The following is a 27522-nucleotide window of genomic DNA, read 5'->3' as shown; positions in this document are numbered from 1 at the left end:
CTAGTGGTGATTCTCAGAACTTTTCAAACCACCCTCGTATTTCGAAGTTGCTGCTTAAAGATGAAGCACTATTAAAACTTGCCTAGATGAATTTTTTATTAATCGAAAATTATATAAGAAGTTATTAAGAAAGTACCAAAAGTCAAACCATAAGGAAATCACCTTATCATGTGTTACCTACCCTGTTTCATAGCTAAGAGACAACTTTCGTATGCCTAGTTTATGCTACCACAACTGTTTGTCAACTACCGTAGAAAATCAAGAGACTTGGAAACTAAATGTGGTATGCAGGTTTGAAATTTTCTTAAAATTATACTTACATTGCAGTTAATAATTTATATCTGTTTCTTCACATCACCACAACACAGTGTAGGAGATACATTCAATAATTTCGAAGCCCTTAAAAACTGTTTGACAATTAACGCATAAAGTATTTATAATTCAGTGATACGTTGGAAAAAGCAAAGCAATTGGTATTACTAAGTTCCTCATCTCAAAATGGTTAAGTTTATCATCTGATGGGCTTGGGAAACAAATAGACCGTACGTTTTAAAGTCCATTGTGGTATCCATCAGAGCCAGTCTGCACTACGAAAGTACAGTTTATGTATAAACCAGAAAATTGATTTCAAGACATTACACACGATTCAGCACCTAAATTCATACTTTGGGGAACACAATTAAGAGGAAGGCAGAGGGTACTTTCATTTGTACTACATATTAGGTTTCTTCCTGTTTTAGACGAATTTGGAGCATTGGAAAAAAAAATGGTTCTTTTGGAACGCTGTCCTTGGAAAGTCATTCGTTTGGAGCCGAATGGAGGGTCCCAGAGAGAGGCTCTGTCGATTCTGTGACGGTCTTTGCTGCAGGTTTCTGGGCCTGCGATATGGGGAGGAGATTTGTAGGATTGCTCTTGAGTGCTCAACACACGGGTAGGAAGTACTCAGGTAGCTGAGTACTTGGACAGTGCACCTGGCCTTTTATTTTTAGGCTGGGCCATCCATCCTCAAAGTGAGGAGCGCACCCCTTATCAGTGTGGCGGGGAGGGGTATGGAGAGTAATAGAGGGGGGCGCCGAGTTACATTGAAATATTTGTACTTCATTTTGTCTAAGGAAAGAAAAAGATACCGGTGAACAAATATTGCCAGGTTGTCATTCCCATGAACCAAGGCTGGAAGCTCCTTTATCGTTAATCTGCTATCTTATTTTACAAGAACTGACCAGTAGATCCTGTCAGCAGGAAAGCTTGTAAATTAGATGACAGTTTGACGGTGTGGCAGCCACTACCTTGCTATGGCCACCTGAAGAATAATTTGTTAATCACAGACACTGTGACTGTCCATTCGATTGCGGTTAGTCTTCCGAAATCACTTCAAAGATAATAAGTTAGCTAGAAGTAGAATTCCAGCTCTTCTCCAATGGAAATTCACTGAAGAGTCAAAGAAACTGGTACACCTGCTGAATATCGTGTAGGGCCCCTGCGAGCACTCCATGGCAAGGAGTCGACTAATGTCTAAGGTAGTGCTGGAGGGAACAGGCACCATGAATCCTGCAGGGCTGTCCATAAATCCGTTAGAGTATGAGGGGGTGGAGATCTCTTATGAACAGCACGTTGCAAGGCATCCCAGATTTGCTGAATAATGTTTATGTCTGAGGAGTTTGGTGGCCAGCTAAAGCGTTTAAACACAGATGAGTGTTCTTGGATCCACTCTTTACCAGTTCTTGCCGTATGGGGTGTCGCATTTTCCTGCTGTATTTGCCCAAGTCCGTCGCTATGCACAATGGAAAACGAATGGATGCGGTTTATCAGACAGGACGCTTACGAGCGTTTCAACCAGCGGAGTCGTACCTAGACGTATCAGAAGTCCAATATCACTACAACTTCACACGCCCCACATCATTACAGAGCCTCCACCACCTTGAAGTGTCCGCTGCTGACAGACAGTATCCACGGATTCATGAGGTTGTCTCCATACCCGTGCACGTCCATCCGCTCCATACAATTATATACGACACTCGTCCGTTCAGTCATCAACAGTTCAATGTCGGTGTTGACGGGCCCAGGCGAGGTGTAACGTTTTGTGTCATGCAGTCATCAAGGGTACACGAGTGGGCCTTCAGCTCCGTATCGATAATGTTTCGTTGAATGGTTCGCACGCTGACACTTGTTGATGCCCCAGCACTGAGTTCTGCAACAATTTGCAGAAGGGTTGTACGTCTGTCACGTAGAACGATTCTCTTCAGTCGTCGTTTGCCACATTCTTGCACGATCCTTTTGCGGCTGCAGGGATGTCAGAGATCTGATGTTTTACCAGATTCCTGACATTCATGGTACACTAGTGAAATGGTCATAAGGGAAAATGCCCCTTTCATCGCTATCTCGGAGATTCTGTGCTCCATCGGACGCGCGCCGACTATAACACCACGTTCAAACTCACTTGTGATAACCTGCCATTGTAGAAGCGATACCTGAGATAACAACTGCGCCTGGCACTTGTTGTCTCATACAGGCGTTGCCGACTGTAACGCCGTATTCTGGCTGTTTACATATCTCTGTATTTGAATACTGATGGTTATACCTGTTTCTTTGGCGCTTCGGTGTAATATTAGTGGTATGCTGTCTGACACAGTCAATCGGTTAAAAGTCTAGGAGTAGCCTTGCGAGGAAATGTGAGTGCAGACATGAGGTTATAAGTAGGGAAAGTGAATGGCTTACTACTGTTTATTTGGTAAATTGTAGGAAAGTGTAGCTCATCTACATAGGAGATGACTAGTGCGAGCACTAGTGCGGCCAATTGTTGAGTCCTGCTGGGGTGTTTGGGAACCCATCAGTTAAGATTAAAGGAAGACATCGAAGCAACTGAGAACTACGCTGCTACACGCGTTAGCATAAGGTTCAATTATCACGTGAGTAGTTCGGGTCAGCTTCGTGAACTAAAATGGGAATCCCTGGAGAGAAGACGCGGTACATTTCGCGAACCACTATCGAGAAAATTTACAGAAAGGGCCCTCACGGCTGAGTGCAGAACGATTCTTCTGCTGACACGGTACGTTTCGCTAAAGGACAAGATACGAGAAATCTGTGCTCATACTGTGGCATATGGACGGTTGTTTCTGCCTCACTCAATTGCCGAGTTCAACAGGAAAGGAGATGACCAGTATTGGTTCAACGTACCATCGGCCACACGCTGTATGGTGGTCTCCAGATAATGTGTGTGGACGTCAAACTGTTGTGTAGGTAGTGCTACCTTCCTTTATTTGTGTCGATAATGTTGACCTGCAAGTTGATCGTTTGAGGATTTGTAATTCCTACCCGTGCTGAGAGGGTAAGCCTGGTCACGTGAGCTGTACAATCTTCCCCGATGGTACCCTGCTAGACGGCAGGCTGGCCAGCACGGTGAAGCTCCATTCGTGATGACGGCGGCTCAGATCCCCCTGCCGGACGTTTCATGTTTACTTTTTCCAGGATTTCCCTAAAGTCGCTCTAGGGTCAGATCGTTTTTGCAGAAGCAACGAAAAAAGCATGCCAAATGTAAAAGAATGCAAAATCCCCAATATTGGCAAAGTTTTACAGAAGTTCGAAACATGGCAGGTACTTCAATGAGAGATGCTTTTAATTATTTCCACAACGGAAGTCTGTCTCGAAATCTAGCAGAAAACCCAAAGAGATTCTGGTTATACATAAAGCAGACCAGTGGCTAGACGCAATCAATACCTTCACTGCGCGATAAAAACGATGAAGTCACTGATGACAATGCCACGAAAGCAGAGTTATCAAACACGATTTTCCGAAACTCCTTCACCAAAGAAGATGAAGAAAATATTCCTGAATTCCAATCAATAACAACTGCCAAGATGAGAAACATAGAAGTAGATATCCTCGTTGTAACGAAGCAGCTTAAATCACTTAAAAAAGGCAAGGCCTCCGGTCCAGATTGTATACCAGTCAGGTTCCTCTCAGAGTATGCAGATAAAATAGTTCCATATTTAGCAATTTTATACAACCACTCGCTCACAGAAAGATACGTACCTAAAGACTGGAAGGTTGCTGAAGTCACACCAATACCCAAAAAGGGAAGGAGGAGTAATTCGCTGAATTACAGGCCTATATCACTAACGTACAAGGGTCTAGATTTCTACCGACTGAGCTGCAGAACCTTAAGAAAGAAGCAATATCAGAGTTTAACGTCCTGTCAACAGGGACCTCATTAGAGATGGAGCGCAAGCTCTGCAGTAGGGATTTAGAACATATACTGTATTCGAACATTATGAAGTTCCTCGAAGAAAACGATTTATTGACATATAGTCAACACAGATTCACAAAATATCGTTCTTGTGAAAAGAAACTAGCTCTTTATACTCATGAAGTAATAAGTGCTATCGACAGGGGATGTCAAATTGATTACATATTTTTAGATTAGCAGAAGGCTTTCGACACTGTTCCCCACAAGCGTCTTCTAACCAAGCTGCGTTCCTACTGTGTATCGCCTCAGTTGTGCGACTGGATTCGTGATTTCCTGTCAGAAAGGACACAGTTCGTAGCAACAGACGGAAAGTCATCGAGTAAAACAGAAGTAGTATCCGGCGTCCTCCAAGGAAGTGTAATAGGCCCTCTATTGTTCCTGATCTATATTAACGACACAGGAGGCAATCTGAGTAGCCCTCTTAGATTGTTTGCAGATGAATCTGTCATTTACCGTCTTGTAAAGTCATGAGGTGATCAAAACGACTTCCAAATCATTTACATAAGATATCTGTATAGTGTGAAAAGTGGCAATTGGTCCTGAATAAAGAAAATTGCGAACTTATTCACATGACTACTAAAAGAAATCAGCTAAATTTCGATTACGTGATAACTCACACAAATCTGAAGGCTGTAAATTCTACTAAATACTTAGGGATTACAATTACAAATAACCTAAATTGAAACTATCACATAGATAATATTGTAGGTAGAGCAAACCGAAAACTGCGATTTATTGGCAGAACACTTAGAAGGTGCAACCGGTCTACCAAAGAGACTGCTCACACTATGCTTGTCCGCCCTATTCTGGAGTACTGCTGTGCGGTATGGGATCCGCATAAGGTGGGACTGACGGATGACATCGAAAAAGTACAAAGAAGGGCAGCTCCTTTTGTATTATCGCGAAATATGGGAGATAGTGTCACAGACATGATACGTGAATTGGAGTGGCAATGATTAAAACAAACGCGTTTTTGAAACTTCGTGGCAGATTAAAACTGTGTGCCGGACCGAGACCCGAAGTCGGGACCTATGCCTTTCGTGGGCAAGTGCTCTACCAACTGAGCTACCCAAGCACGACTCACGCCCCGTCCTCACAGCTTTACTTCTGCCAGTACCTCGTCTCCTACCTACCAAACTTTACAGGAGAGCTTTACAGTGCACACTCCGCTGCAGAGTGAAAATCTGATTCTAAAGGCGTTTTTCGTTGCGACAGGATCTTCTCATGACATTTCAGTCACCGGTTTTCTCCTCCTATTGCGAAAACATTCTGTTGGCACACACCTACATAGGGAAAAATGATCATCACGATAAAATAAAAGGAATCAGAGCTTGCACGGAAAAATTTAAGTGGTCCTTTTTCCCGCGTGCCGTTCGACAATGGAACGGTAGAGAGACAAATATTTGGGCGTAACATTGGAGAGCGATAGGAAGTGGGCCAAGCATGTAATGGTCGGCCGGTGTGGCCGTGCGGTTAAAGGCGCTTCAGTCTGGAACCGCGTGACCGCTACGGTCGCAGGTTCGAATCCTGCCTCGGACATGGATGTGTGTGATGTTCTTAGGTTAGTTAGGTTTAATTAGTTCTAAGTTCTAGGCGACTGATGACCTCAGAAGTTAAGTCGCATAGTGCTCAGAGCCAAGCATGTAATGACAGGTTTGGGGAAGGAGGATCGTCGTCTTCGGTTCATTTTTAAAATTTTGGGAAGATGTGGTTCATCTGTAAAGGAGACCGCTTATAGAACACAAATACGACCTATTCCTGAGTACTGCTGAGCGTTTGGGATCCGTATCAGGTTGGATTGACGTAGGACATAGAAGCAATTCAGAGGCGGGCATCTAGATTTCTTACTGGTAGGTTTGATCATCAGGCGAGTGTTACGGAAATGCTTCAGGAAATCGGGTGGGAGTCTCTGGAGGAATCGCTACTGAGGAAATTTAGAGAAACAGCATCTGAGGCTGACTGCAGAACAGTTTTACTGCCACCAACTTATATTTCGCGGAAAGACCACAAAGATAAGGTAAGAGAGATTAGAACTCGTACAGAGGCATATAGGCAGTCATTTTTCCCTCGTTCTGTTTGGGAGTGGAACAGGGAGAGAAGATGCTAGTTGTGGTACAAGGTATCCTCCGCCACGCACCGTATGGTGGATTGTAGTTGTATGTATGTAGATGTATGTATGTAGATGTAGATGTAGGTGGTTCATTGAACCATCTGCCAGACACTATATTGTCAATAGCAGAGTAATCACTTAGATGTAGATGTAGATGTAGATGTAGGGAGGTACTGGTGTGATACCCTTGAAAGGGAACGGCCGATTTCGTTCCTCTTCCTTTCATAATCCGAGCTAGCGCTCCATCTCTAATGAGCTCCCTGTTGACAGGACGTTAAACTCTGATATTGCTTCTTTCTTAAGGTAGAAATCTAGACCCTTGTACGGTCACTTTGTCCGTCCGTCTATCTTCCTGCCTGCCGCTTAACAACCCTTTTTCTCTGGAATAGGTAGACGTATCGAGTGTCTCCATGGTATAAAAGATTTAAGCTTCTACAATGCAGCGTCAAAGCAATTCGTAGAGGCATGCCTATTCAAATACAGAGGTACGTAAAGAGCCGGAACACTGCGCTGCCGTCGGGAACGTCTATCTAAGACAACAAGTGTCGGGCGCAGATTCGTTACTGCTGCTACAATGGCAGGTTATCAATATTTAAGTTAGTTTGGACGTCGGTTTGCAGTAGGGTTTTGGAGCATATACTGTATTCCAACGTTATGAATCACCTCGAAGGGAACGGTCTATTGATACATAATCAGCATAGTTTCAGAAAACATCGTTCTTGTGCAACGCAGCTAACTCTTTATTCGCACGAAGTAATGGCCGCTATCGACAGGGGATCTCAAGTTGATTCCGTATTTCTAGATTTCCGGAAAGCTTTTGACGCCGTTCCTCACAAGCGACTTCTAATCAAGCTGCGGGCCTGTGGGGTATCGTCTCAGTTGTGCGACTGGATTCGTGATTTCCTGGCAGGAAGGTCGCAGTTCGTAGTAATAGACGGAAAATCATAGAGTAAAACTGAAGTGATATCAGGTGTTCCCCAGGGAAGCGACCTGGGTCCTCTGCTGTTCCTGATCTATATAAATGACCTCGGTGACAATCTGAGCAGTTCTCTTAGGTTGTTCGCAGCTGTTGCTGTAATTTACCGTCTAGTAAGGTCATCCGAAGACCAATATCACTTGCAAAGCGATTTAGAAAATATTTCTGTATGGTGTGGCAGGTGGCAGTTGACGCTAAATAACGAAAAGTGTGAGGTGATCCACATGAGTTCCAAAATAAATCCGTTGGAAATCGATTACTCGATAAATAGTACAATTCTCGAGGCTGTCAATTCAACTAGGTACCTGGGTGTTAAAATTACAAACAACTTCAGTTGGAAAGACCACATAGATAATATTGTGGGGAAGGCGAGCCAAAGGTTGCGTTTCATTGGCAGGACACTTAAAAGATGCAACAAGTCCACAGCTTGCACTACACTCCTTCGTCCTCTGTTGGAATGTTGCTGCGCCGTGTGGGATCCTTACCAGGTGGGATTGACGGAGGACATCGAAAGGGTGCAAAAAAGGGCAGCTCGTTTTGTATTATCACGTAATAGGGAAGAGAGTGTGGCAGATATGATACGCGAGTTGGGATGGAAGTCATTAAAGCAAAGACGTTTTTCGTCGCGGCGAGATCTATTTACGAAATTTCAGTCACCAACTTTCACTTCCGAATGCAAAAGTATTTTGTTGAGCCCAACCTACAAAGGTAGGAATGATCATCAAAATAAAATAAGAGAAATCAGAGCTCGAACAGAAAGGTTTAGGTGTTCATTTTTCCCACGCGCTGTTCGGGAGTGGAATGGTAGAGAGATAGTATGATTATGGTTCGATGAACCCTCTGCCAAGCACTTAAATGTGAATTGGAGAGTAATCATGTGATGTATATGTAGATGTAGATAGTGTCATACGCGGCGCAACAGCGATGGGACTCATCTCCGACGTAACGATGGAGTGGGGATTTTCCCGTACGACCATTTCACGAGTGTACTGTCAATATCAGGTATCGGCTAAAACATCAAATCTCCGACATTGCAGCGGCTTGAAAAAGATACTACAAGTGAGGGACCAACGCCGACTGAAGAGAATTGTTCTACGTGACGAAAGTGCAAGCCATCCGCAAACTGGTGCAGATTTCAGTGCTGGTCCATCAACACGCGACAGTGTGCGAACCATTCGACGAAACATCACCGATATGGGCCTTCGGAGCCGAAGGTCCACTCGTGTATCGTCGGTGACTGCACGACACAGAGCCTGGGCCCGTCAACACCGACATTGGATTGTTGATGACTGGAAATGTGTTGTCTGGTCGGACGAATCTCGTTTCAAATTGTATCGAGCGCATGGCCGTGTATGAATTTGGAGATAATCTCACGGCTCCATAGACCCTGCATATCAGCAGGGAACTGTTCAAGCTGGCGGAGGCTGTTATTGTGTGGGGCGTTCTGGCGTTGGGAACTTGCTTATACTGTATAAGAAATAGTAGTAAATAATAACAGTGATGCTGTCACTATTTGTTGGTGATATTTACAGGCAAAATGCAGCCTAACACCAGATTGCGTACTTACGGCTATCCTGTGTGCTGGTTTTTCAGTACGACTTGAAAAGAGAGCGAGATTATTAATTGATCACCGATGCGTCAGTTCTCGATTGTGTTCAGGAGACGTACGGATTGATTACGCGAATAATTCACCTTTTGACCCGGATTGCCTTCACGCAATCAGAATCTTCGATGAAAATGCCTAAGGGACCTACTTGAATATAAAAATTGAAATGAAAGCACATTAGTGGAATTTCGTAAGAGAAAGATTAACACATTGGAAGTTGTGATGCTTAGCATCTTTACAAACTACAGCTCGTTGGCTGTCCTTTTCTTTAATGACAAATATCACACATGCTAAGTAGCTGAAATCCAATAATATTACAGCGAGTGCAGTTCGAGTGGTATGGGACTCCTGATAAGTCTAGATACGACTCCGACAGGTGACACGTACATAAATGTCCTGTCTTATCACCTGCATTCATCCATGACCATTGCGCTTTCCGACGTAGTTGGGCAACTCCAGCAGGACAATGCGACACCTCATATGCCCAGAATTCCTACAGAGTGGCTGTAGGAACACTCTGAGCGCGTGCAGCTGGAGTGACGTGGGGCGTTTGATATGTCTAGATACGACTCTGACAGGTGACACGTACGTAAGGATCCTGTGTAATCACCTGCATCCATTCATGTCCATTGTGCATTATGACTAACTTGGGCATTTCCAACAGGACGATGCGACACCCCACACGTCCAGAATTGCTACAGAGTGGCTCCAGGAACACTCCTCTGAATTTAAACACTTCCGCTGGCAACCAAACTCCTCAGACATGAACATTATTGAGCAAATTTGGGATACCTTGTGACGTGCTCTTCAGAGGAGATATCCACCCCCACATACTCTTACGGATTTGTGGACCGCCCTGCAGGAATCATGGTGCAGTTCCCTTTAGCACTACTTCAGACAGTTAAGTACATGCCACCTTGTGTAGCAGCACTTCTTTGTGCTCGCAGGGGCAGGTATACCAGTTTCTTTTGCTTTTCAGTGTAAGTCAGTTAAATCCAAAGGTGTGGCCATGTATGTCACATTTGAAAATACTCTCTCATCAAAACCTATAGGGAAGAACTTCAAATTGACCTAGAATCATAAAATTTGGCAAGAATTAAGGGTTCACAGCACAAGTAAGAGAAAAAAATTGAAAATATTAATGTGCAATTCTATCACACGAAAAAAGTATTTTTTTTTTCATTTCTTTACCGTCTGTCTGTCAGTTAAGATTCCTTTTCCTCAGGAATAGGCAGATCTATGAAGTTGAAATGTATGTCACGTACTAAGGTCAACGGTTTCTTTGCAATGTAAAATAATTAGGCTTTAAAGTCAATGCATTCAAAACATGAGGCCATTTATCTGCCAGATGTTGATATATTGCCGGTATCGTTAACGATAAAGGGCGAAAATTGTCGAAAATCTAGGTTCGCGGGATGGATAAACTACCTATGTACATAACTAAGTTCGTACAGAATGGTCAGTTCTCGAGTCCTACTGGTCGGTTTCGACTGAGGTACTGTGACGAGACACCTGGGATTTAGGGAAAACAGTATATCGCAAAACTAAGTATGCTGAACATTACCGCTACAGAGCAAGGCAAAGTGGAATACCACCATAGCACTAACTCAGATAAAATAAAAAATACAAATAAAAAACTTTACTGATTGGCCATGTTGTTAAATACATATTTAATATTATCATAATGCAACATAACGTTTTCACTCTAATATCTAAGCTATATACTATATCTTTTATTTTATTTATTTAACTTGGTCTGATTAGAGCCATCAGGCCCTCTTTCACATCGGACCAGGATTTCACAAATACAGTGCCTTTATTACATCATAGTAACCAAGAAATAATAATTTTAATATGAGATAAGGTCTGAGTGTCTGAAGTAGCAAGGCTGAATAAATTACGCTACCTGTGAACTAATGAAAGTACTGTCAGTACTTGTAATGCTACAGCTACTGCGACCAACAGTGATGATAGTAGTAATAACAATAATGACAATGACAGTAATGATAGTGGCAGGTATAAGAAGAATTTTTAGTTGTTTGAAATAGACGTTTTCTGATACAACGAGTTATGGGTTAAGAATACTGCGAATTGGAGTACGTAAGGGGGCAGTGGTAATCCTTGTTGTTGTTTGAGTCAAAATGTCAGTAACTGTCGACTGAAGCTGGAGTTGTTGCTCAGTTCTCTAATATAATGGGGGAATTCAATCCAAAGCCGAGTTGCTGCTACTGAGAAGGACTCGAGAACGTGGGTGAACGATGGAGTGGGACGGAAGGGATTTTGCCCTGGTGGGAACGGGTGTTTCTGACGTGTTGTTCAGATGGTTAAGATCGAGGAGAAGCAGGGGAGAACAGGGTACGTTGATCAGCCAATAGAGAGGACAGAGAGTACGGAAATCTGTGCGCTTCTCTGCACGCAGCCAAGGCAACTGTGCATCTACCGTAATGGGGAAAAATGTCCAAAGAGTCGATCGTCATCAATAGAATGAACACAAGCAATCATAACCAGTTCCAGCGGCCACGAGCTTTCTTGACAAAGACCTTGCAGTTATCAATAAGTGAAGTATAGCAGTTTCTACAAGTTTCTTTTTCGCATTAAGAGGAAAGAGTTTCTTATGCTTGGAGAGATGCTGACGTCTTCTTTGACATGGTATGTCCAGTTTAGATTTTCATCTATTATTACCCATAGACTCTTGCTGAAGGAAATAAGTTGATATTTGTCACATTTAGGGTTAAAGATGCTACGTATTACCGAGATTTCAGGCTGATGAACCTAGAATGACTAACCAGCGCTGCTTGGGTTTTAGATGAGTTGAGACTTAACGCTATATCCAGCACCCATTTTGCAAGTGCGCACAGGTTGGTACTAAAATTCCTGATAGCTGTCTTCAGGTTTATTGGTTTTGCACTAATATACCACTGGAGGTAACCACAGTGGGTGTGGTATTACCTGTAGGACAAAAGTGAGGACACATCATTTATGTACAATGAAAAGAGTGAAGGACCTATTACGAAACCGTGGGGGACACCTGATAGTACCTGCCTCGGTTATGAATTTATTGTGCTGGGCGCGTCGGACTGCTGAGGAGCGTCAGATATGAGCAAAACCATGGCAATGCACTTGGCGAGGAATTTAGGCTGCTCAGCTCGACAAGTGAAATGTAATAGTGGGCAGTGTGCAAGTTTTTGCTGAAGTCTAAGAAGCACATCACAGCCGCCTCTTGTTCATCCATGGCAAGCTTCAGCTCAACTGTTGTATTAAGGCAGATGTTGTGCTGCAGTGTTTCTGGAGGCCTGATTGTCATTCGTCTTGTAGGTTGTCTGCAGTTAAGCAGTTTGTTAGCTGGTCGTAGACGATATATTCTAACACCTTGTTCAGTGCAGGAATTGTGCAAGTATGTTGTATTCAGAGGTTGCTGTAGCAGCATCTTTTTTAGGTAACGGCTTAACTAGTTCCTGTTTCCGGGCCTGAGGGAAACCACTTTCGGTTGAGGAGTGGTTGAAGATATCTGTTATGATGGGCAGCAGATGTCCAATAATAAGTTTCACCATTTGGACTGCGACGCCATCGTATCCAGTAGGTGCTGATCTGATACTCATGATGACCTTTTCTTATGGCGTTTGTTTGCTACATACACAAATTTTCGTGGCTACAGTCGTTTTCTTGGATGAAATAATCAACGACTCTTTGTTTCGTCTGTGGTTCAGCTATTACTGTAGGTAATATAAAGTGCCATTCTGTTCGCTGGGACAAACCTACACGTATTACTTTGCCCTTACCAAGACCACGCAGGTTTTTCCGTAAGACAGCTGGTCTAATGCTGTTGTCGGTTAATGTTAATGTACTGGGATGTCTTAAGTTTTGTATGTCTCACAACTTGACTGACTCTGTTCCCCTTCTGCTTGTACGTAATACGAGTTTCAGGCTTGGCTGCAGTTCATACGACCGACGTGCAGTCGTCTCTTTGTGGTAAGAGTTTACTGTGCCTTCTCCATAATGCTGTGCGTAAAATTTCACATTGTGTGTGTGCGTGAGCTATCACAGTACGATATCTTAACCCCAAAAAGACGACACATTGCGAGGGAGGCACCACACACATGCAAACAGCACGCAAAACACTTCTGTAAATATTTTCACTTGACAGTGAGAATAAATTCTCGAAACGCATTGTTCTACGCACGAAAAAATACGTACCCGATGTATTGTTTCATTATTGAAATGAAGAACATTCGAGCTAAGCGAAGACAGCAGAAGTATACACTAGCGTTACGGGTGGTCATATGACGAAACACGCCAAAAAAGCGTTCGAGTAAGACAGGAGAAACTCGTTAAACAGAACTAGAAGGATCTGTGTGTAACAGTGCTGAAAGTCAGACTAACAGGAGCCCACCCAGATAGGCGCGTGGTCTTACGCGCTGCTTCCCGAGTGGGCCAGCCTGTGGAGGGTTTCTAAACCCTAGTCGGTGTCGTGAATGTTTTATGAAATAAACTGTGTCGTCGGATACTTACATATCCCACACTCTTATCGAATTTTCTACACAAGCATTTGAACATTAATATAAAGTAATGAACACTTGCTGTTCCCATTGCTATTTAGCCTTTATTGCCATCAAAACAGCTTTGCAAAATCAAAACATAACAATGGCCTTTTTAAAAGTTGATACCTCTGTAGCTCGCCAGTTCAAATTGCGAAGTATCTGTTAGTTATGGAAGAAAATTAAAACTAACTTTTTGCAAAGTATATGTTAATAACCGAAAAAAATTTAAAGCATGACATTAGAAATTAAGAGCACTTCAGTTATGTGCATTAGTGTCCAAAATATCAAACATAACAAAGGTTAATCAGGTAAGGTTCAATTTAACGTAATTCCACTAACCCTGAACTTACGCAAATATTCATTTAGTCACACACTCAAAAGGTATTGAGTGCCTCCAGCATGCACAAATATGTCGTTTGCAGTTCATACAGAGCAGTTCAGTTTTCTTATCCGATGATCGTGGAAACAGGAAACGCATCTTCCGTTTCACTGGACCATCGTTTTGCACTTAAGAATGCTATGGCTTATTGAGAATACGTCCAATAGAAACTAGGTAGTCTTGCATTGAGTAACCTTTCATTTAGGTGCATCTGACACAGTTGCCTTGAAAGGTCCTTTCGGAAATCGAATCTTGAGAGGGGTTTATTGTCCCTGAAGCCTGAATAAAGTACATGTGAATTTACATCAGCAGTGTTAACCATACCAAAAAACAACATTGCCATTGGCCAACGACAGGTGCGCCTGTTAGTTGATAAGGTCATACATCTTTTTTATCTAATCCGTCAACACCTCCTTTTGTTTGTATTATTTCAGCCTTGCTTGTCTCATCATCCGTGCTTTTAGAGTGCTCCATACATGAAATTAATTCCACTGCTTCATTTTTATCGGGCACATACCAAACCAGGGTCTTGTCTCTAGTAAACCCATATTTGGACGAGCCCTGTTTACGATTCTTTTGTGGCAAGAACCCTAATGGAAATTCCGTGTCATTTTTCTTCAGAGTGATTACGTAAGTTAGCTTCCGTTTTCTTTTCTTTTTCTTCAACTCGTCAACTACTTCTATTGAGCTGAAGTAATTGTCACCTGTGATATTTCTTCAAGTACCCTGGACAGGTTTACACTCCGTGATGATATCAGTAATTTCTTCTCCTCAGATGACAAACCCATTCTGTGGCTGCCTTTGCCAGTGTATTGTAGGCGTTTAGGAGGTACTGTGTTCTGGGATCACATAAGATCATGGTTTTGAGGCCATATTTTTCAGGTTCCGATGCCATATAGACTTTATTTCTGCATCTTCCATGAAATCCTAGCAACATTTCATCAATACAGGTTGTTTCTCCTATGCAGTAGCAGTCTTGACTGTTTCTGACAAGTGAATTAAATAGATATGATATTGCAGCTGCAGGTTCGGGTTTCAGTCTGTCATTCCCAGTTCAAGAGTCATCGAATCAAAGGCAGATTAGCAGAATTAACATCCGTTTCTATGACATTGTGCAGCGAAATATATCGCGACTGGTACCAACGGTAGCAAAGAGGGGTTCAAGAGTCTCTTTACTGGATCTGAAAATTGCAGTTGTTGTTGTTGTTGTGGTCTTCAGTCCTGAGATTGGTTTGATGCAGTTCTCCATGTTACTCTATCCTGTGCAAGCTTCTTCATCTCCCAATACCTACTGCAACTTACATCATTCTGAATCTGCTTAGTGTATTCATCTCTTTGTCTCCCTCTATGATTTTTACCCTTCACGCTGCCCTCCAATGCTAAATGTGTGATCCCTTGATGCCTCAAAACATGTCCTACCAACCGATCCCTTCTTCTAGTCAAGTTGTGCCACAAACTTTTCTTCTCCCCAATCCATTTCAGTACCTCCTCATTAGTTACGTGATCTACCCACCTTATGTTCAGCATTCTTCTGTAGCACCACATTTCGAAAGCTTCTATTCTTTTCTTGTCCAAACTAGTTATCGTCCATGTTTCACTTCCATACATGGCTACACTCCATACGAATACTTTCAGAAACGGCTTCCTGACACTTAAGTCTATACTCGATGTTAACAAATTTCTCTTCTTCAGAAACGATTTCCTTGCCATTGCCAGTCTACATTTTATATCCTCTCTACTTCGACTATTATCAGTTATTTTACTCCCTAAATAGCAAAAGTTCTTTACTACTTTAAGTGTCTCATTTCCTAATCTAATTCCCTCAGCATCACCCGATTTAATTTGACTACATTCCATAATCCTCGTTTTGCTTTTGTTGATGTTCATCTTATATCCTCCTTTCAAGACATTCTCCATTCCGTTCAACTGCTGCTCCACGTCCTTTGCTGTCTCTGACAGAATTACAATGTCATCGGCGAACCTCAAAGTTTTTACTTCTTTTCCATGAATTTTAATACCTACTCCGAATTTTTCTTTACTTTCCTTTACTGCTTGCTCAATATACAGATTGAATAACATTACAGTACTGCAGTATAGTGCAGTAATACAATAATGGCCTTCATTTCTATCAGTGAAACATCTCTCAATTCTGTTCTGGTTTCATCAACATATCGACTTCTATATTGCTTGATTTTCTCATTTGTGTGTGTTACAACTTCAGTTACCATGACCTGTGAAAAGAAAGGGCATTGCCATACCTGCAGTAGGTTACAAGAATGGCCAAAACGTTGTGCATTCCCTTTGAGTCCAGTAAGTTGTACTGTAATATTATGAGCAGGCGTTCGAATATTTTTCTTCGGTTCCACTGTTGACCACTTACAGCGGTTGCGTCCATACAAAGTGTTCTGTTTTGTTCCTTGTCTAACTCATTCACACCCACCTGCTATTTCCAGTTCTGATTCAGTGTCGTGTTCACTGTTGGATTGAGGACCACTTTCGTTGGCAGCTTCAGCAACATTGTATTCAATATCTTCCAAAAAATTTGTGTGAAATATTATGGGACTTAACTGCTAAGGTCATCAGTCCCTAAGCTTACACACTACTTAACCTAAATTATCCTAAGGACAACACACACACCCATGCCCGAGGGGGGACTCGAACGTCCGCCAGGACCAGCTGCATAGTCCGTGACTGCAGCGCCTTAGTCGGCTCGTCTATATCTTCCAACTCATGTAACCACTGAGTGATAAAAGTCTGAAAAACGGGGATATCCCACTCTGGCCTTGTTAGCCATACTGAGTGATATTTCTGTAAGAAATGTCAGTTTATAAATTGTTTAAAATTACTGAGCTCGTAAATAAAACTGTGTCGTGGGGTCACGTCATACCCCAAGCAAGTTATTCTACTTACCAAGTCAAAATAACAGCAGCTCGCAACAATAACTGTTCACTACAATTGCTCATAACAACCTGAACGAAAGCTACCGATGAACGGAAGTGTGCAGTACGTAAAATTCTGACGTTACAGGCATTGGAATTTTGGGGGGTGGGGTATCCTCATACCCCACAACAACGATTGAGGGATGAAGCGGTTTTCCATCTATCTTGGCGAATGCGGGCTGGTTCTATTCTGCCTCAATTACACTATGCTGGCGATTACCACGCAAACACCGTTTCCATGAACGTGTACACCATAATTATTCTACCACGCAATCATTTGTGGTTACACTCGTCTGGTATGAGACGCTCCCGGGGGAGTCTATTGAGGGCCGAACCGCACAATAACCCTGGGTTCGATGCGGGGCGGCGGGGGTTGGGTGGGCTGCTGTGACCTGTTGTGGGGTTGTGAACCCCACGAAGCCCCTCCGAAGCCTCTCCGAAGCCTCTCCGTCGTTTCTAGGTCCCGGTTTATACTAATACAAAAAATGCAAGAAAAGATAAATGGGACAAAAACACAATGTATTATTAATGGTTCTAATTATGAGTAACGATAGTAATATGATAAATTGCTGAATAAAAATGGAAATAAGGCAGTAACTTAATCATCTGAATGAGTCCTGTCGGAATTGTGAAATAACGCACTATGTTGGCACTGGAAGTTCGAGAACTGGACAGAAAATCTATGATTAGTACTAAAGAAAATGATAATACCACCTCATTTGATGGGGTCCCTGAAATAATTGCTGGCGTGGTTGTCCATGGACTGGAATATCATCTTCCATGCAGAACACGATCGTAAAGACATCTGTTGGCAGTTTGTACAATGATATCTTGAACCAGACAAGGGAAGGGAAAATAGCGGTTTCTAGCTTTAATTTTGGACACCAGTGTATTTACAGACTATGGTCGGTGCCATTCTGTAATACTTAAACAATGTGTGTCCACCAGTGGCAGTGAGTAGCTACCGGGTGGACGAGGTGCACATTATAAAAGGTATACAGGGTGAGTCACCTAACGTTACCGCTGGATATATTTCGTAAACCACATCAAATACTGACGAACCGATTCCACAGACCGAACGTGAGGAGAGGGGCTAGTGTAACTGTTTAATACAAACCATACAAAAATGCACAGAAGTACGTTTTTTAACACAAACCTACGTTTTTTTTAATGGAACCACGTTAGTTTTGTTAGCACATCTGAACATAGAAACAAATACGTAATCAGTGCCGTTTGTTGCATTGTAAAATGTTAATTACATCCGGAGATATTGTAACCTAAAGTTGACGCTTGAGTACCACTCCTCCGCTGTTCGATCGTGTGTATCGGAGAGCACCAAATCATGTAGGGATCCGAAGGGAACGGTGATGGACCTTAGGTACAGAAGAGACTGGAACAGCACATTACGTCCACATGCTAACACCTTTTTAGTGGTCTTTTTCACTGACGCACATGTACATTACCATGAGGGGTGAGGTACACGTACACACGTGGTTTCTGTTTTCAATTACCGAGTGGAATAGAGTGTGTCCCGACATGTCGGGCCAATAGATGTTCCATGTGGTGGCCATCATGTACCGTGTGTACCGTGATGTGCCTACAACCCCAGAGGATATGAAACAACGTATTGTGGCAGCCTGCGGCGACATTACACCAGATGTACTGCGGCGTGTACGACATTCTTTAAGCCAGAGATTGCAATTGTGTGCAGCAAATTTAGGTTACAATATCTCCGGATGTAATTAACATTTTACAATGCAACAAACGGCACTGATTACGTATTTGTTTATATGTTCAGATGTGCTAACCAAACTAACGGGTTTCCATTTAAAAAAACGTAGGATTGTGTTAAAAAACATACAACCGTTCATTTTTGTATGGTTTGTATTAAACAATTACACTAGCCCCTCTCCTCACGTTCGGTCTGTGGAATCGGTTCGTCCGTATTTGATGTGGTTTACGAAATATATCCAGCGGTAATGTTAGGTGACTCACCCTGTATAGTATGCCATGGTACTGGGACATTGCTGTCTCTGCAGTGCTGAACCACTTCTTGTGACATGTGTCTTTGCCTCGTTTCTGTTGGCATTGTTAATAGAATAGCACTCATCGCATTCCCCGTTTCATATTTCAAACCGAAGCAAATTTTCCGAAATAAAATTACGCGTTTCCTTAAATAATTTTAGCACTGGTGCTATGGCTGGTTGATATTTCCGTTTCTTTTTACTGTGTATGTGACTAAAGCCTTAGGCCTAGAAAGGATGTACATATTTAGTTCCATTGTCATTAAACAGCTGCACTCATTTCACTTCAGGCCGGCCGAAGTGGCCGTGCGGTTAAAGGCGCTGCAGTCTGGAACCGCAAGACCGCTACGGTCGCAGGTTCGAATCCTGCCTCGGGCATGGATGTTTGTGATGTCCTTAGGTTAGTTAGGTTTAACTAGTTCTAAGTTCTAGGGGACTAATGACCTCAGCAGTTGAGTCCCATAGTGCTCTGAGCCATTTGAACCATTCATTTCACTTCCGATTTTCTTGTCTATGAATGAGCACGAGGGGTTCATAAAATAAGACAATGTGTTTTTATTACACATGTCGAATGGTATTTGAGATGAAAATCGTAGGTGTTGCTTATGATATAGTTGTGATAATCTGTGCAAAGATCGGTTCACTGTCTCATACATACATCCATCACTATCGGCTATCTATGACTAATGACTATAATCTCAGACAGTGAATTTTCTGTATATCCTGCCGACTAGTGGGTACCAGTGCGATCATGAAGCGAGTGTACAGTCTCTCTCATCTGCCTGTCAACATAACCCACCTACGGTGTACCCCGCCTAGCAGTCGACATTCTGACGACCGAGTACTGGCTGTATAATAACAACAACATTGAGTAGAAAGGAAGTACTGCACGGTACCCAACTACGCCAGCTATCGGCTGTACCTGATAAAGTTCAGAGAATGCTGCCTCATAACCAGTCTTGACTGTGATGGCTCAGTACCCCATTCAGGGACTCAACCAACACTGATAGTGTCCAATCTAGCTTCAGAAACAGAACGGATTAGCAGGATACAGCACAGGCAAGAGACAGGGACAAAACCGTTTAATGAAGCTTAGAAACTCGCCACCTGTAACGTTAGGGGACTTGCTCTTAAGGAAGCAGAATTAGCTAAACATTTGAGGGAAAAGGATTTTGTGGCGATTGAAGACACAGATAAGAAATCCGAAATTAATATGTCGATGACGATATTATCATCTATAGCGGAGTAAAACAAGAACAAAGAACAAGTAAATGTGTTGTCATCTGTTGTTGTTCTTGTGGTCTTCAGTCCTGAGACTGGTTTGATATAGCTTTCCATGCTACTCTATCCTGTGCAAGATTCTTCATCTCCCAGTGCTTACTGCAACCTACATCCTTCTGTATCTGCTTAGTGTATCCATCCCTTGGTCTCCCTCTACGATTTTTACCCTCCACCCTGCCCTTCATTGCTAAATTTGTGATCCCTTGATGTCTCAGAACATGTCCTACCAACTGGTCCCTTCTTCTTGTCAAGTTGTGCCACAAACTCCTCCCCAATTCTATTCAATACCTCCTCATTAGTTATGTGATCTACCCATCTAATCTTCAGCATTCTTCTGCAGCACCACATCTCGAAAGCTTCTATTCTCTTCTTGTGCAGACTATTTATCGTCCATGTTTCACTTCCATACATGGTTACACTCCACACAAATACTTTCAGAAACGACTTCCTGATACTTAAATCTATACTCGATATTAGCAAATTTCTCTTCTTCAGAAACGCCTTCCCAGCCATTGCCAGTCTACATTTTATACCCTCTCTACTTCGAGCATCATCAGTGATTTTTCTCCCCAAATAGCAAAACTCCTTCACTACCTTAAGTGTCTTATTTCCTAATCTAATTCCCTCAGCATCACCCGACTTAATTTGACTACATTCCATTACCATTGTTTCCCTTTTGTTGACGTTCATCTTATATCCTCCTTTCAAAACCCTGTCCATTCCGTTCAACTGCTCTTCCAAGTCCTTTGTTTTCTCTGACAGAATTACAATGTCATCGGCGAACCTCAAGGTTTTTATTTCTTCTCCATGGATTTTAATACCTACTCCGAATTTTTCTTTTGTTTCCTTTCCTGTTTGCTCGATATACAGATTGAATAACATCAGGGAGAGGCTACAATCCTGTCTCACACCCTTCCCAACCACTGCTTCCCTTTCATGCCCCTCGACCCTTATAAATGCCATCTAGTTTCTGTACAAATTGTAAATAGCCTTTCGCTCCCTGCCACCGTAGGTTTGCCCTTCCTTAATCTTTCTTCTAACATAAGTCGTAAGGTCAGTATTGCCTCACGTGTTCCAACATTTCTACGGAATCCAAACTGATCCTCCCCGAGGTTGGCTTCTACCAATTTTTCCATTCGTCTGTAAAGAATTCGCGTCAGTATTTTGCAGCTGTGACTTATTTAATTGATAGTTCGGTAATTTTCACATCTGTCAACACCTACTTTCTTTCGGATTGCAATTATTATATTATTGCCATCTATGGTAATAGAAAATGGGATAATAGAAAACTAGACTATGAATATCTAAATGAATGTATTGCTGTATAAAAGATTTAAAGATGCCCTGGAAGAAAGAAAATTGACGATTCCCGTTCAAAAACAGTTACGAATGACATTAAACAGGTACAATAAAAATTACGTTTTACTCAAAGCGGATCTCATTGATAGAATTGGAAATATACAAGTTTAAAAATAGGTGGCACATTTGAAGAAAATGTATGTAGTGAAAACGGCAAAATGCTAAGAGATTTTCCTTCGTTTCATTGCTTCAAAATTCCAATAGCTACTTTAGGGGAAATGATGTACACAAATACACCTGTTCAGCAGGACGATGTAGGCATATTACGTATAATATAAGAACAAATAAGGGGTTACAAGTACAGAGTAGACATACGGAGGCTAGTGAAGAGTGGATACTGGATCAATCATACCACTTCTTACTTCTGTCAGTAACTGACATCTACAAAAGAAGGAGAAAACTACAAAAATCAATTTAGGACCTAAAGGAAGAACAAGTTTTTAAGGAGTGCCTTGTAGAAGATAACAGCATAAGAGATGTCTAACAATAATGACATTAGCAAATTTGGTATCGGTAGAAGACTTGGAAAACGCAAAAAACTTAGAAACAGCTATATCTAGGTTTGGGAAAAAAAGGGATACAAAGGAAACGTTGACAAGTGAGGATTTGGAAAGAAGACATGGAAACAGCAGTTAAAGAAAAACTAGAAGCTTTCAATACCAACATAAATAGTCTGTCAGTAAAGGGCTGAATGGCCTTTCAGACCATGATGCACGAATTTTAACATTAAAATGCTCTGCTACTCAAATAAATGTCACATATATTTATAAGCTATGTATGAAAGTTAATACAACAGCCTTTTGAATCCTGTCAAGGAACAAGAGTGGCAGGAAATTTATAGTGCCAATAACATAGATGATAAATATAATGCATTTCTTAACACAGTTCTCATGCTCTTTGAGAGTTCCTTTCCATTAGAAAGTTCTAAACAGGGTACTAGCACTAATAGGCAGCCTAGGTGGTTGACTATTAGGATAAGTATATCATGTAGAAAAAAGTGGGATTATATAAAAATGTTGGAAGTAGTCACAATCAAGCTACAGTTGTAAGGTGCTTAAAAACGTTATTAGAAAGGCTATGAGTATGTGGTATCAAATAGAATAACTAATTCACAGGATAACATTAAAACCATATGGTCAGCAGCGCAAGGTCGACAATATAAAATCAATTTGTAGTAACAATATTTATGTTACTGATACAACAAATGCATGTACAGTATTTAACAATCATTTTCTGAGCATTCTGGCGAATTAAATAAAAATTTAGTTTCCACAGGGAATCATATAACTTTCTTTGCAAATGCCTTTCTGAGATTGATGTCTGAAATACTCCTCTGTGCTAAAGACAAGGGTGAGATTGAGTGAATAATGAAAACACTTAAGACTCTCATGGATATGATGGAGTGCCCAGCAGAAAATTGAAGTACTGTACTGCACGTTAGCCCTGTATTTAGCCATATTTGTGATTTTTCCTTCCGTAATGGTCAGTTTCCTGAACGATTAAAGTACTCAGTAGTAAATCCGCCTTATAAAAAGGGATAAAGGGAGAATGTAGACAATTTTAGACATATTTCTATGCCATCGGCGTTTGCTAAAGCTATTTTAAATCACATAATCTACTATCAAATGTACAGTTTTAGAGGTCGTTAAACAACTCAAAATATTCTCTTTTCTCTGTGAAGTACTGGGTAGGTTAAACAAAAGATCTCGACCGCTAGGCATATTTTTTATTTAACTAAGGTTTTTGATTGTGTTGATCACAAAATATTTCTCCAGAAGTTGTACCATTAGGTAAGACAGGGAGTAGCTCAGAATTGGTTCACCTCTTGCTTTAGCAACAGACAGCCAAACGTTATTATTCATAATCCTGAGAATGGCTGTGATGTGTGGTCTGAGTAGGGTGCATTCAAGTGGGGGGTTGCCCCAGGGATCAGTGTTATGGCCACTCCTGTTACTCATTTATATAAATAATTTGCCCTCTAATATTACGGGTAACTAAACTATTTCTGTTTGCTGATGACACTAGCTTGGTAGTAAAGGATGTTATCTGCAACATAATGCAGTTCATGGCCTAAGTTAATGGTTTGTGGCAAATAAACTAACGCAATATCACAGTAAGACGCAGGCTTTACAGTTTCTATCACACAATTCAACAAAATCAGACATTTTAATGTCACAGCATGCTTATATGATTAGTGAATCTGAACAGTTCAGATAAATAGTAAATCGTCGTGGAAAGTCCACGCTCAGGATCTTATTCAAACGGTATCTGAAGTGAGTGATCGTTCGAAACTAAAATTAATCTACTTTGCTTATTTTAATTCGCTTATGTCGTATGGCATTGTATTTGGGGTAGTTCTTCCCATTCTAAAAGGATATTTTTGGCTCAGAAACGGGCGGTTCGGGCAATAAGTGGTGTAAGTTTACGAACTGTTGTCGACCCCTGATCACGAGTATGGGTATTTTGAAACTACATCATTGGACCACCCAGTATATATATATATATATATATAGGATGGTCCAATGATAGTGACGGCCAAATATCTCACGAAATACGCATCAAACGAAAAAACTACAAAGAACGAAATATGTAGTAAAAAATGGGTGTTCCTACTTAAAAGAAACGCAGTTGATATCCGTTTGACCTATGGCAGCGTCATCTAGCGGGCCAACCATAGCACCATCTGTTTCAAACCTGCGTTTTGATCGGTTGCATCGGACTTCCTTATCTCTTGTGTAGAAAAGTGTGCAGTATACTGATGCATCCACTTTCAGTACGCTACCAGATTCAAAATCCTTAGCAGTAATCCAAGCGCTTTCAAATCGAAACTGAAGAGTTTCCTCATGGGTCACTCCTTCTATTCTGTCGAGGAGTTCTTTGAAAAATGAAGCTGATTCTGGTTGTGTAGTTGATTGCATTTACTTAAACTTATGGATTGACGTTTTTCGGGTTCATAAACATTTTATTTTTATCTGTTATTACTATTGTGTTGTAATTCCGTATACTGAAAAGTTCCATGACCTTGGATATTTGCTCCTCAATTTGGTCCTACGGAATAATAAATAACATCACTTCAAAAGCATTCTTGGGAACGCTCTATTAGCAATATAGAGAATGATTTAGAAGGTAAACAATGCTTACAGGCCGGCCGGAGTGGCCGAGCGGTTCTAGGTGTTTCAGTGTGGAACCGTGGGACCGCTACAGTTGCAGGTTCGAATCCTGCTTTGGGCATGGTTGTGTGTGATGTCCTTAGCTTAGTTAGGTTTAAGTAGTACTAAGTTCTAGAGGACTGATGATCTCAGATGCTAAGTCCCATAGTGCTCAGACCGTTGGAACCAATGGGGGGCGCTACGAACTTGTAAGTCATTTTCAACCAGGTGTCCAGATACTTTTGATCACATGGTGTATCACCCTATTCCATCGACTTAAAGTAGGTATTTCGCTACAGTATAAGATTTTAAGTATGTATCCTTAGCGTTTGGGCTGGGGAAGATGAATCAGTGTGTCAGTTACGCAGGACTTTGCTTTTTGTATATAGAGATGACTTAGTTCTGATTGTAGAGAATTGAGACAACGTTCTGGTGGAGTTGTGTAAGTTGCACCAGATGGCTTCAGGTTACAACGTAAAAATCTATGTAGATAAAACGAAAGGTAGGTCGTTGTAGCGCATACAAGCAGTAAGATCAAAAATGCTCTTGAATAACAAAATGTTGGAGGTAATAAGAAATTTTAGATATCTGGACTGTGATATCACATATGAACAAAGGTATGAAGTGAAATAAAAATTAAATTTTATTTCATATGAGAATCGTGGTATAAAACTTTCAGAATAAAGCCAAGAAAGAATCCTAGGTGATGCTTATCGAAACATAATAGTACCAACCAGTACACGGGGAAGTGCAGCTTGGACAACAACAATACACCAAGAAACAAGAATACAGGCTCCAGAAACGAGCATTCTGAGAAGAATGGAAGGATGTTCAACGGAAGAATATAAATAGAATGAAGATATACGACAATTTTTAGGAATGTATAACCTAAAAGAAAAAATAAATCAAAGGAGGAGAAAATGGAAGGAACATTTATGCCATAGGAAGTAAGAAAACATGAGGTACAGATTCCCAGTTATAAATTCACTGGCGGAAGGAATTTAGGGAAACTGTACAAGAGATGGAGTACTGTAACAAGCAATTTGCCTAATACGTTCAGTGAGGATATGCTAGGGATCCTGCCCTCTAGGTTAAAAACAGAAACATCAACCTGGCGTATTCGTGTGACAGCTACACAAACCTGAAGCTCATTTGCAATTTTCTTTGTTGTTGTATCTCTCTTTCTCTCTCTATCATTTTTTCTCTGATAGTTTATATATTGGGTTAAAGAGAAAAGGGTATTTCTGTATGCCCGTGTAGTCCATTTTGATCATCGATCCTAATATACAATTTTACCATAGAAAACAGGCTCCAATGAACAAAACGTACTAATGTTCATTACCCAAGTCGCCTGTCAGATTATACCTATCACATGTGCGTCAAGTTGGAAAGAAAAATTGTGTCTCCTTACAAATTATTTTGATGGAACTCTCGTCATTTGTGACTGTTGTTTTCATGGAATCGATTTGCTTCTCTGTGGTCGGTTTACTTTCTAAAACATCGGTTCAGAATTGTATGAAGTGCTGGAATGGTAGACGTAATAACGTAACACGTTTTATGAGTGAAGTTATTAATTCAATCACAGAAGCAATATTTGAGAGACTGTAGCAAGAAATATAAGTTTCAGTCTGTTGATGGCCCAAACGTCCACTTCGAATCTGTAATATAGGCTGCAAGGTAAATTTCCGGATACTGTGCTTTCATTCATTTTGTTTTCTCTGATCTACGGCTTTACTACTTCCCATATTACGAATGAAGAACGATTTGGAAGAGAACTCATGTTCTGAGCTCTGTCAAAGTTAAAGCTGCCACTCTGATTTGTAATTGTTTAGTACAACATTCATTTTAAAAGGGAATATTGATAATATACATTTGGAAATATTTTAATATATTTCTTAGAAATTTATGCTATTATTATAAATTTTCCAGGTGACGTTACTTACCCTATTTCAGAATTTATGGTTTTTGTTTCAGCAATGCCTCACGATGATCGCTGTATAGAAAATAATGGTAACTGCTCACAGAAATGTGAAACCGTGGAATATGAAACAGTTTGCTCTTGTAATGAAGGATACACTCTCACAAGCCCCACTATCTGCACTGAGATTTCAGGATGTGACTTTGTTTTGTCAGGAACTTCAGGAGAGTTTACTATCCGTAACAGTTATTGTCGGTGGCTGATAAAAGCACCAAAGGGTCATATTGTAGAAATCGTAAGTAACAAATTATATCTTTGACTTGGAAAAGTTACAGTATTGGGATACAAACTGACTTGTATTAAGTGTAAAATTTAGTTGAACTTGCTCACGCAGTGGAAAATAAACTAAATTAATGACTGAGTAAATCTCTAACAAGGGAACCTCCCCATCGCACCCCCCTCAGATTTTGTTATAAGTTGGCACAGTGGATAGGCCTTGATAAACTGAACACAGATCAATCGAGAAAACAGGAAGAAGTTGCGTGGAACTATGAAAAAATAAGCAAAATATATATATATATATATATATATATATATATATATATATATATATATATATATATAGTCCATGTGCAAGATAGGCAACGTCTAGGACAATCTGCGTTCAGGAGCGCAGTGGTCCCGTGGATAGCGTGAGCAACTGCGGAACGAGAGGTTCCTGGTTCAAATCTTCCCAAGAGTGAAAATTTTTCTTTCTTTATTTTCGCAAAGTTATGATCTGTCCGTTCGTTCATTGACGTCTCTGTTCACTGTAATAAGTTTAGTGTCTGTGTTTTGCGACCGCACCGCAAACCCGTGCGATTAGTAGCCGAAAGGACGTGCCTGTCCAATGGAAACCGAAAACATTTGATTGCAAGGTCATAGGTCAACCGATTTCTCCACAGGAAAACACGTCTGATATATTCTATACGACACTGGTGATGCCATGTGCGTCACATGA

General features: G+C 41.2%; 1 protein-coding gene across 2 annotated transcripts in view; it reads left to right on the top strand.

Annotated features, from left to right (window-relative positions):
• LOC124719995 overlaps positions 1-27522 on the top strand; it is a 517761-nt gene that overhangs the window by 81139 nt on the left and 409100 nt on the right. For both annotated transcript variants that reach the window (XM_047245223.1, XM_047245222.1), the window contains exon 6: positions 26579-26817. In XM_047245223.1, the coding sequence (XP_047101179.1) occupies positions 26579-26817 (239 nt within the window). The remainder of the gene's footprint in view (positions 1-26578; positions 26818-27522) is intronic.

The sequence above is a fragment of the Schistocerca piceifrons genome, chromosome 11 (genome assembly GCF_021461385.2).
Source record: "Schistocerca piceifrons isolate TAMUIC-IGC-003096 chromosome 11, iqSchPice1.1, whole genome shotgun sequence".
Taxonomy (NCBI): Eukaryota; Metazoa; Arthropoda; class Insecta; order Orthoptera; family Acrididae; genus Schistocerca; species Schistocerca piceifrons.
The sequence above is the reverse complement of the archived record's forward strand: the minus strand, read 5'-3'. Positions and strand labels throughout refer to the sequence as shown.